At 46.8% G+C, this 12,292-nt stretch overlaps 1 protein-coding gene across 4 annotated transcripts in view; it reads right to left on the bottom strand.

Annotated features, from left to right (window-relative positions):
* Nucleotides 1-12,292, bottom strand: part of ctnnbip1 (catenin, beta interacting protein 1) — a 112,678-nt gene that overhangs the window by 50,974 nt on the left and 49,412 nt on the right. For all 4 annotated transcript variants that reach the window (XM_038821265.1, XM_038821264.1, XM_038821266.1 and 1 more), the window contains one exon: nt 1,260-1,350. In XM_038821265.1, coding sequence (XP_038677193.1) covers nt 1,260-1,350 — 91 coding nt within the window. The remainder of the gene's footprint in view (nt 1-1,259; nt 1,351-12,292) is intronic.

The following is a 12,292-nucleotide window of genomic DNA, read 5'->3' as shown; positions in this document are numbered from 1 at the left end:
TTTCACCAAGTGCAAACAGCAGTTTATTCTTCTTTTAGCAGCGTTTCACTCACCATGTGGACTAGTGTAGAATTCAGGACAACAGAGTTTCCTCTTCCGTCCATCAACGGTATATATTTGCATAGCACCGTTAACATAACACATCCCTATGTGCTTCACAGGGACATTATGAAACCAAGTGTGTAACTGAGCCATAGGAGATATTAGTCAGATGACCAAAAGCTTGGCCAAGGAGGCAGGATTTAAGAAGGGTCTTAAAGGACGAAGGTGAGGTGAGGCGATGAAGAGTAGAGAGAGAATTTCAGTGCTTAGGGTAGCTGAAGGCAGGGCTACCAAGGGTGGGCTGATTAAAATCAGGGGATGCTCCAAAGGCCAAAATTAGATGAGCGCACATTGCTGAGGGTTTGTAGGTTGGGAAGTCACAGAGATAGATACGAGTGAGGCCACTGGGATTTGAAAACAAGAATGAGAATTTTAAAATCAGTATGTTGCCAGACCAGAAGCCAATTGGTTAATGAGGCCTCAAAGCATTCAGGAGCGGAACCGGTAAACACACTTACCGCTCTGTATTCTAAATTAATATAATTCAATGCTTTAAAATGCTCTTTAAAAGGCCATTTTAAAAATTAATTTAGAGTACCCAATTATTTTTTTCCCAATTAAGGGGCAATTTAGCGTGGCCAATCCGCCTTCCCTGCACATCTTTGGGTTGTGGGGTGAGACCCACACAGACACGGGGGGGAATGTGCAAACTCCACATGGACAGTGACCCAGGGCCAGGATCGAACTCGGGTCCTCAGCTCAATGAGGCTGCAGCGCTAACAACTGCGCCATCATGTCGCACTAAATGCTCCTTAAAATCTACCTCTTTGCCCGAGCTTCAGGCCAACACTCCTCCTCATTGTGCCTGGATGTCAGGGTGATAGATCTCATGGTGTTCTGACTTGGGTAAGGAGCGGGAAATCAGGTTGTCCCAGCTGTTCCTGGCCCATAAAGTGTCACAATGTTTAGGTTCTCTGCAAGGGTAGTGTAGATTGCATTATAATTCTGTAGTACCCAGCTCTGGCCATTAGAAGTCCTCAGTAGGCTAAGTATGTAGTAAAGCAGCCTCTTGCTAAAATTGTAGGACTCGATTTGCCACATGCGTCGTGCAATATTAATGCTACATCAAGTCCTGGAGCCGATACTGAATTTTAATGTCAAAACCGCAACTCTACAATTACCAGGCTTTGCACGGTGTTGAACAATCCTGTACTTACCCTGATCAATCGGGTGCTGTGGGAGCTGGCTGAGCTGACTGTTCACTACGCCTGCATAGGTTCGTAGAAATGCTTCTTCACTTGGAGTGAGCTGTGAAAATAAAGATCCCCGTTTTATTTTCCAAAGCTGGTTATATTACGCCACAAGTCCCGATACATAGACATAGAATTTACAGTGCAGAAGGAGGCCATTCAGCTCATCAATTCTGCACCGGCTCTTGGAAAGAGCACCCTACCCAAGGTCAACACCTCCACCCTATCCCCATAACCCAGTAACCCCACCCAACACTAAGGGCAATTAATAGAACATAGAACATAGAACGATACAGCGCAGTACAGGCCCTTCGGCCCTCGATGTTGCACCGACATGGAAAAAAATCTAAAGGCCATCTAACCTACACTATGCCCTTATCATCCATATGCTTATCCAATAAATTTTTAAATGCCCTCAATGTTGGCGAGTTCACTACTGTTGCAGGTAGGGCATTCCACGGCCTCACCACTCTTTGCGTAAAAAACCCACCTCTGACCTCTGTCCTATATCTATTACCCCTCAATTTAAGGCTATGTCCCCTCGTGCTAGCCACCTCCATCCGCGGGAGAAGGCTCTCGCTGTCCACCCTATCTAACCCTCTGATCATTTGTATGCAATTGGCAATTTATCATGGCCAATCCACCTAACCTGCACATCTTTGGACTGTGGGAGGAAACCGGAGCACCCGGAGGAAACCCACGCACACACGGGGAGAATGTGCAGACTCCGCACAGACAGTGACCCAAGCCGGAATCGAAGCTGGAATATGCCAGCCTTTCCGCTGCTGCCGCCACGGGGGATACAGGATAGAGTAGTTTCCAGTACCTTGGGGCGGGTCTATGGGCGGATGCCCTAAGCAGGGTTAATACCACCTCATCATGTGCCAGGCTGAGCCTGATACAATTTAAGGTAGCCCACCAGGCACACATGATGGCGGCCCGGATCAGCAAGTTTTTCAGGGTTGAGGACAGGTGTGCGAGGTGCACGGGAAGCCCAGCAAATCATGCCCACATGTTTTGGGCATGCCCGAAGCTTAGAGGGTTTTGGCAGGGTTTGGCGAAGGTAATGTCCACGGTGCTAAAACACGGGTGGTGCCGAGTCCGGAAGTAGCGATCTTTGGAGTGTCGAAGGATCCGGGAGTTCAGGGGGCGAAAGAGGCGGACGTGTTGGCCTTTGCCTCCCTGGTAGCCCGGAGATGGATTTTGTTAATGTGGAGGGACTCAAAGCCCCTGAGTGTAGAGACCTGGGTTAGTGACATGGCTGGGTTTCTCAGCCTCGAGAAAATAAAGTTTGCCGTAAGAGGGTCAATGTTAGGGTTCATCCGGAGGCGGCAGCCGTTCGTCGACTTTCTCGGGGAAAATTAAAATGTCAGCAGATGCAGTATTCCAAGGGGGATGGGGGGATTTTCAAATACCTTAATAAAATATTATTAAATATTATTTTCTGAAACAGTTAAGTTTAAGCTCTTTGATGAGGTTCTGCATCGACATAAGAATGACAGAAGTGAGCCACAGGAATGGTCTCATTAATCTACACAAAACCAACAAATCCCACCAGCGTAGTTTGCACCATTCTGTTTAGCTGAAAGGATAGCATGTCAAACTGAGGAGAGTTAGCAGTCAAAATGCAGAGAGGATATTGAAAAGAGACACACTGTCCGTCTCACCCAGCAATTTATTTAGCCAGAATGCAGTCCAGGCTGCAGCAAGAAAACACAAAATAAAATTTTTTATTTAAATAAATTCTCAATTCCCCACCTCTGGTCATGCTTCAGTTCTTTTTCTTGGGTAGCAGATCTCCAGTACTTTACATAAGTGGCTTGACAAACTGAAGCCATCATTAGGGAAACCAAGATCCATTGTTCAAGTGCCAGTATTTCCCAATGGTCTGGGGCTACCTGCCCGCTAGAAACTGGAGCTCCTGTTGCAAAATCTGGTCCTAAGGCTGTGAATGTGGTTCAGTAGTGTAGGGATTTGTGGAGTTTGTTGCAGAGAATGGCACCATGCCAAATCACTTGCCCAAGCCAACATAACCAAACCCATCCCTGTCATTCACACACAATTTGCGCATTGGCTACTGAACAGGAGGAGGCAAGAGAACCTTCAATGGCTAACTCAGTATAGCTCCTCCCTGACCCCTGCCACCTTCCGAACTGAGAATGTGGAGGCCGATTTCAGTCTTGTTCCATTTATAAATTGGGACTTGCTGACAAATGCTGGAGGACTGCTCCAGGTGCTTTCCTGCTCTCTGTGGCTCAGTTCCACATCTCGCAAGTGGTTTAATCAGTGAGCCATCACGGGAGGTGCTTGACTTCAAACCTCAGCAGCTGGGAGATGTACAAAATCTTTACTGCAGCACTGCCCCAGGCTAATACTTTGAGGTGCTCCACCCACTTTCTGCCCTCAGATGTTCCACTCTATGCTTCCAGTTTGAACACGAGCAGGGTAATTCTGGGTTTACTTCACTCTCGAAAGGAAAGTGAAAAATTTCCAATTCCTGTTTATTGGTTTATCACATTTGCGTAATAAACTAATTCTACATGTCTACTTCTACATGTCTACTTCTACATGTCTACTTCTACACCTTCTACTTCTACACCTTCTACTTCTACACCTTCTACTTCTACACCTTCTACTTTTACACCTTCTACTTTTACACCTTCTACTTCTACACGTCTAATTCTACATGTCTTTACAAAGGTCCACTGGAGAAGATTGCCAGATAATCACATTCAAGACATAAAAAACATTAACAGGACCAAAACCGCTCAACCATTCTTGATACTTCCGCAAGCATGCAGCACACGGATCTGTAACTTGTCCAAGACCCAGACACTGGGCCTTGCATAGGGTGCGATCTCCACCTTCCCCATAAAAGGTCAGTGACACCAAAGGGGCAGAAAGGAACTGGGGCCAGGGCTGGAATCTTATGGGCCAGGAATCGCCTTGGTCCTGACCGTTTGAAAACTTGGCATAATTAGAGCCCTTTACACAGTGATATAGAGCATGGCAGCCTTCAAATTGGAGCAATTTGGTACCACTAGTGAGGGTCAGGGATCCAGCAGGGGAAATGGCCTGGAATGTAGTCAGCTGCCAGTGTTTCCAGCAGCATAGGGGAGGTGGATCTTGACTTGTGGTGTGGGCACCCACAGGCCACAGATAAATTAGGTGCCCTTCCACTAACACAAGTTCCAACCAGGGTCAATGGTGGAGGGGAACGGCAAGCTGTATCTGGACACAACAGCTGGCTGGGGTCACGGCCAACATGTCGAACATGATCACAGATTCTAAAATACAGCAAATAGAGGTAGGGCGGAAAAATACAGTTCGGTTTTAGTTGCCTTAAGCAGAGGTTGGTCAACATTATGTATGGACTGTCAAGGGAGTTGATTGAATCAGCAACTTTGAGAGAGTTATACAAGTACAGGTGAAAAACGTGGTAATGGGCATGAGGGAGATATCATAGTATTTACAGTGCAGGAGGACATTCGGCCCATCGAGTCTGCACAGGCCCTTGGAAAGAGCACCCTACCTAAGCCCACACCTCCACCTTATCCCCGTAACCCCACCTACCCTTTTTGGACTCTAAGGGCAATTCTGCCTGGCCAATCCACCTAACCGGCAAATCTATGGACTGTGGGAGGAAACCGGAGGAAACCCACGAAGATACGGGGAGAAAGTGCAAACTCCGCACAGACAACGACCCAAGCCGGGAATCGAACCTGGGAACTTGGAGCTTTGAAGCAGCTGTGCTAACCACTGTGCTACTGTGTCATGGGAATAATATTTCTTAGATATTAGCTAGATAGACCACAATGGTCTTATCCAGTCATTTAGATGTCTGCGAACCAATCTAAGATTCAATTCCTTTTTTACCCTAATTAATTGGAACGAGCCATGAACCCTCACATTTCAACAAATATAAATACCTGAAACTACTGATAGGTACCTATTCGACTGATCAACTGTTTGCCCAATGACTGAAGTAATTCCTGGGAAGTATACTATTTTCCCATCAGAATCTGGAATCAACACAAGCCTGCCAATTTATGCAGAGTCAGGATGATTTGAACGTCATGTTTCTCACCCATGTGCCAATGGGGTTAACTTTTTGAATAGTTTGTGTGCAATGGCAGGAAAACTAGCAGAGGAAATTAAACTCTGCTCTGCCCTCCCCTGCAGGAAAACAACACAATTCAGAAGAGTCTAATGGCCATCACAGCTGTTGTAATGTGTTGAACAACAAGCTGCTGTTGCAAGCATGTGCCTGTCACACTGTACCGTAGCCGAGCTGTATTCAATTTCACGTTCCGACAGCAACACTCGATTAAAAAGCAGCACTGCAGCATCCCAAGAGCAAAATCTAAATAAACTGAATACTGGTTGTTGTATACAGATTCGAGATCCAAGTCCTCAGCGAGCTGGTCTCAGTCGATCCAATAATTGGAACTCTTTGTTGCTCCTGATTTAGAGCACGGTGTGGGGTGATGGGGAAGGAAATTAGTCAAGGTCATTGGGCAGCAATGAGCTCCGCAGGAATGTTCACACACATGGATAGGATTGAAAAGTAAAAACAGGCAGTGCTGGAAAAAGTTAGCTGGTCGGATATTTGGAAAGAGACACGGGGTTGATGTTTTGAGTCAAATAGGTCTCTTCTTTGGAACTCAAAGGACAGGGCGTGATTGGGCTTGACTGTGATCCTCCAGGGTTCGTCTCTCGTATGAAGAATGGCCACTTGAGAAAGATGCAAGAGTCACTTCAATCACCTGGAGAACTGTAGCCAGGACACAATGCCTTTAGGTGAAGGATGGAAGTGATATATTTCACAATTAATACAATTTCAAAAAGATCTTGCTGTGGGAAGTCAAATTATGACAAACTGTTCAAAACTCACTATTTTATTATTTATTAATTTTTATTCATTTACGGGATGTGGGCGTCGTTGGTTAGGCCATCATTTGCTGTCCATCCCTAGATGCCCTTCAGAAGGTGGTGGTGAGCTGCCTTCTTGAACCGCTGCAGTCCTTGAAGTGCAGGTACATCCACAGTGCGGTTAGGGAGGGAGATCCAGGATGTTGCCCCAGCAACAGTGAAGGAACGGCGATATTTTTCCAAGTCGGGTGGCGAGTTACCTGAAGCAGAACCTCCAGGTGGTGAGGTTCCCTGGTATCTGTTGCTCTTGTCCGTCTAGATGGCAGTGGTCGTGGGTTTGGAGAGTGCTGCCTAAGGAACCTTGAGTTTGTCAGTGGTGGAGGGTTTGACTGTTTGTGGAAGGGGGAGCAATCAAGCTGCTGCTTTGTCCTGGATGGTCTGGAGCTGCTCGAGTGTTGCTGGAGCTGCACACAGGCAAGTGGAGAGTATTCCATTACACTCCTGACATGTGCCTTGTAGATGGTGGACAGGCTTTGGGGGCTCATGTGAGTTACTCACCGTAGGATTCCTAGCCTTTGATGTGCCCTGGCAGCCACAGTATTAATGTGGCTAGTCCAGTTCAGTTTCTAATCAATGGTAACCCCCCCCAGGATGTTGACTGTGGGGGATTCAGTGATGGTAATGCCATTGAATGTCATGGGGCGATGGTTAGATCCTCTTGTATGAGATTGTCATTGCCTGGCATTTTTATGGTGCGATTGGAACTTGCCATTTGTCAGCCCAAGTCTGGATATTAACCAGACCTTGCTACATTTGGACGTGGACTGCTTCATTATCTGAGGAGTCACGAATGGTGCTGAACATTGTGCAATCATCTACAAATGACCTTATGATGGAAAGAAGATTCATTAATGAAGCAGCTGAAGATGGTTGGGCCTGGGGCACTACCCTGAGGAACTCCTACAGTGATGTCCTGGGACGGAGATGATTGACCTCCAACCACCACAATCATCTTCTTTTGTGCCAGGTATGACTCCAATCAGCTGAGAGTTCCCCCTGATTCCCATTGACTCCAGTTTAGCTCGGGCTCCTTGATGCCATACTCGGTCAAATGCTGCCTTGATGCCAAGGGCAGTCACTCTCACCTCACCTCTGGCAGTCAGCTCTATTGTCCATGTTTGAACCAAGGCTGTAATGAGGTCAGGAGCTGAGTGGCCCTGGCAGAACCCAAACCGAGTGTCCGTGAGCAGGTTATTGCTGAGTAAGTGCTGCTTGATAGCACTTTTGATGACTGCTTCCATCACTTTGCTGATGATGGAGAATAGACTGTTTTAGGTATTATCAGAATCTTTTGTTGAGATTATTTCCCTCTAAGCACAGTTATGCATCAGTCCTGCTCTTCAAATTGGCTGCAAGAACGAAGGCAATCTCTCTACAGAGAACATTTTCTAACTCTGGTTGGACAAATTCCTGAAGGTTTGCTCACCCTCCTTTCCAATACTTTCATAACTAATAATGTCTAAAGAATTTGAAGAAACATTTAAAAACATTTCCCCTATGATTTTTCTCCCAGGTTGCTTATGGCAGCGTCCAGGAGATTAATCTATAGCTCCTGGGAAACGGCAGGATAATCAAGGATAACCCTTCTGGATAGGTGGCTGGCCTCCACTCAGTGCATCCTCACAAGAGAATAAAAGTGGGGACTCAGCAAACTGGGATCAAAGCTGTAGCAACCAAGACTCACTCCAGGTTCCACTGCAGGAGATCACAGTCGGTAAAAGACACTGTTGACATATGTCTTTGCCTCAGGGACGACTCAAGTGTTACCACCTCAATGGCTGAAACATTGAATTCTGTTGCTCCCGTACCTTTTGTGCGCAGATATTGTGTTTATGTCCAAATACCTGCAGTTGAGTTCTGTCAATGCATCGATTGATTTACATACCACGTCGTCAGCAGGGTAGCACAGTGCTTAACACTGCTGCTTCACAGCGCCAGGGTCCCAGGTTCGATTCCTGGCTTGGGTCACTGTCTGTGCGGAGTCTGCAAGTTCTCCCCGTGTCTGCGTGGGTTTCATCCGGGAGCTCCGGTTTCCTCCCACAAGTCCCGAAAGACGTGCTGTTAGATAATTTGGACATTCTGTATTCTCCCTCTGTGTACCCGAACAGGCGCCAGAGTGTGGTGACTAGGGGATTTTCACAGTGACTCCATTGCAATGTTAATGTAGGCCTACTTGTGACAATAATACAGGTTATCTTGTCAACCCAACTCATCTTTTCAGATGCTTAAATGGTCGACTGCCAGAAAGAGTACACAATCCACTGCTTTTTGTTTTTAAAACTGCAAGATATCAAAGTAGTAACTTCTCTGACTAATACAGACTTATTTTCTGACTTGACGCAGTGATTAAATGACTGATTTCAAAAATGGGGGTAAGAAAACATCAGCTGGAAAAAATGTTCATCTTCCCTCTGGAAGTTCTCTTGCTGTCACCCCAATAATCATCAAAATAGCAGTAAAATTTACTTGAGGCAAGCCCTCAAATCCTGGTAGCACAAGTGATTAGCACTGTGGCTTTACAGTGTTCCAGGTTCGATTCCCGACTTGGGTCACTGTCTGTGCGGAGTCTGCACGTTCTCCCCATGTCTGCGTGGGTTTCCTCCGGGTGCTCCGGTTTCCTCCCACAGTCCTAAGACGTGCAGGTTAGGTGGATTGGCCATGATAAATTGCCCTTAGTGACCAAAAAGGTTAGGAGGGGTTATTGGGTTACAGGATAGGGTGGTGAGGACTTAAGTGGGTCGGTGCAGACTTGATGGGCCAAAAGGCCTCCTTCTGCACTGTATGTTCTGTGTTTCTGTGTCCTTTCCACATACTCCACAGCTTTATGAGATGTTTGTAGAGAATTAGTCATCAAACGCAGCGTTTCTTTAAACACAAAGGGATGATCCGCAGCTAATGAATGCAGATATCGAGGATCATTTTCATTCCAGAGAACAACTGCGACATATTTTTTTTTACACAAATGATTTAATCCCCGAGCCGATGCTGAAGGTTTAACAGCCAGTGTTGCAGAACTGAATTGGCAAACAGGTAATAGTGCCATTTCCAAGTACAGAATCAAAAGCCTCAGTCAAATAAAACTCCGTCTAGGCTGTTGCATGAACAATACCCATTTTGATGAGCAACCTGGAGGTGCATGTGGGATCATATCCCAACCAGGAGTCACAGCCCTCAGAGAATGAGGAGATAAGGAAAGGAGGAAGGGAAAGGAGCGATTAAGTTCATTTTAAGGTGGGGTTTATTGTCTCAAAATTAATATTTCATTGAGTAAAGATTGACAGCCACCTGTTACTCACTGGGAGCTCAGTAATAATGCTCTCTGTCATTCTTACAGTGTTTGCTCACAATGTACTTTGCTCCATTACTAGGCTGTACACACCTTCCTAATGTTAGAGAAGCTCCTAGCCAAACTAACAGTCACGGCTTTCACACCTTTTGTTCTCTCTGGGGACTGCCATTAGCACTCTTTTCCCCGTGGTTTCTGTGGCTAATAGCACCCCGTTTCCCTGAGTTTCTGTGGCTATGACTCATCTTTCTTCTCACTCCGCAGTGTAAATATTTCCCACTTTGTCTTATAGCTTTGACAAAGGGTCACCTGGACTCGAAACGTTAGCTCTTTTCTCTCCCTACAGATGCTGTCGGACCTGCTGAGATTTTCCAGCATTTTCTCTTTGGTAACAGAGTCATGCACACTGAGCACACGCAAGAGTTGCAAGGGTGCCGTTCCCCTCCAAGCCACACACCATCTTGACTTGGAACGATATCTCAGTTCCTTCACTGCTGCTGGGTCATGAACCTGGGATTCCTTTTCAAACAGCACAATGGGTGTACCTACACCACGTGGACCGCAGCAGCTCAAATCAGTTTTCTAATTTAGTTGCACTCAGCACACAAAGCATCATCGGTGTGAACCCTTCACTGAAATTCCTTATGACTGAACTTTACAATTATCACTTTATTCTGCAAAATAACAGCTCACTGTGTCGGGGTAACATATTAACATGGAAAGGAGATTGTTTAGCAAACATGGGGCGGAGCTATGGTGTTTTTTATATCAAAGATATAAGGATTCCCCCCTCATATTCATCAGGTTTACTCCAGGATTGACATTTTTCTGGTGGGTCGGCCCCTTCTCCTCTGAGTGAGGAAAGCAGATTACTCGGCTATTGTAATTTCGGACCACGGGGCACACTTTGTGAGGGCAGCACAGTAGCATAGTGGTTAGCACGGTGGCTTCACAGCGCCAGGGTCCCAGGTTCGATTCACTGCTGGGTCACTGTCTGTGCGGAGTCTGCACGTTCTCCCCCTGTCTGCGTGGGTTTCCTCCGGGTGCTCCGGTTTCCTCCCACAGTCCAAAGACGTGCAGGTTAGGTGGATTGGCCATGATAAATTGCCCTTATTGTCCAAAAGGGTTAGGAGGGGTTATTGGGTAATGGGATAGGGTGTAAGTGAGGGCTTAAGTGGGTCGGTGCAGACTTGATGGGCCTCCTTCTGCACTGTATGTTCTATGTTTGTGGACTTGATTCTGGAGTCGGTCCCTCTCAGCGACCACCATGGAGATTGGATGCAGCGCTATTAGCAGATAAATGATTTTTCCGGCTTCCGACTTCTGCCATTGAGGAATATGTCAGGTTTAATAAGAACAAGACTGTCTCACCATCCACCTTAAGGAGAAGCTCTTTAGGTAGTTGTTAGAGGGGAGATAATCTCCTATAAGGCACGTATGGACGGGACTGCGACGGTGGGCAGCAGAGGCTGGTGGACTCTACCCCTGAAGTGAAGTGGACCATCAGTACTTGCTTGACCACAGCCCGGAGATGCTGGCGAGCAGAGAGAAGCTGCAGACGCAGTGTGAACTGCTGCCAACAGGTACGGTGGGCAGGCCAGCCGCAGGGCTCCAGGGGGATATTTTATGAATATGGGGAGACGGTCAGTCGTCTTTTCACCCATCAGCTTTGGCAGCAGGCGGCTTCCCGGGAGTTCATACAAGTCAGGGATTCGAGTGGGAACATGACTTCCACCGCGGGCAAAGTCAACGCGGCTTTCGAGACATTTCACAATAATCTCTTTAGGTCAGTGTCCCGGGAGAGCAGTTCAGACATGGCCGAATTTTTAGATGGGTTGTCCTTTCCATTGGCGGAGACAGGAAGGAGGAGCTGGAGGCCCCATTATGTCCGGAGGAGATACTGAAAGGTACTGGATCAGTGCAATGAAATGAAAATCGCTTATTGTCACGAATAGGCTTCAATGAAGTTACTGTGAAAAGCCCCGAGTCACCACATTCCGGCGCCTGTTCGAGGAGGTTGGTACGGGAATTGAACCGTGCTGCTGGCCTGCCTTGGTCTGCTTTATAAGCCAGCGACTTAGCCCAGTGAGCTAAACCAGCCCCAATGGGTAAAGACCCTGCCCTGATGTGTTCCCCATCCAGTTCTAGAAGTAGCTTTTGGGTCAGTTGACTCTATTAATATTGGACATATTCTTAAAAAAAATATTTTGTGTACCCAATTAATTTTTATCCAATTAAGGGACAATTTAGAGTGGCCAATCTACCTACGCTGCATATCTTTGGGTTTTGAAGGGCAGCACGGTGGCCTAGTGGTTAGCACAACCGCCTCACGGCGCTGAGGTCCCAGGTTCGATCCCGGCTCTGGGTCACTGTCCGTGTGGAGTTTGAACATTCTCCCCGTGTCTGCGTGGGTTTCGCCCCCACAACCCAAAAAATGTGCAGAGAAGGTGGATTGGCCACACTAAATTGCCCCTTAATAGAAAAAATAATTGGGTAATCTAAATTTATATAAAAAAAAAAAAAATCTTTGGGTTTTGGGGGTGAAATCCATGCAGACACAGGGAGAATGTGCAAATTCCCACACGGACAGTAACCCGGGGTCAGGATGGAATCCAGGTCCTCGGCGCCCTGAGGCAGCAGTGCTAACCACTGCGCCACCGTGTCGCCAATATTGGACATGTTAAACGACTCTTTGTCCCAAGGTTGATTGCCTACTACACTTGAACAGGCTTCGATTTCTCTTATCCTGAAGGACAAAGACCCCCATGGAATATGTGTCTTA

This window comes from Scyliorhinus canicula, chromosome 16, assembly GCF_902713615.1.
Source record: "Scyliorhinus canicula chromosome 16, sScyCan1.1, whole genome shotgun sequence".
Classification (NCBI taxonomy): domain Eukaryota; kingdom Metazoa; phylum Chordata; class Chondrichthyes; order Carcharhiniformes; family Scyliorhinidae; genus Scyliorhinus; species Scyliorhinus canicula.
Note: the sequence above shows the minus strand (reverse complement) of the source record. Positions and strands in the feature narration are given on the sequence as shown.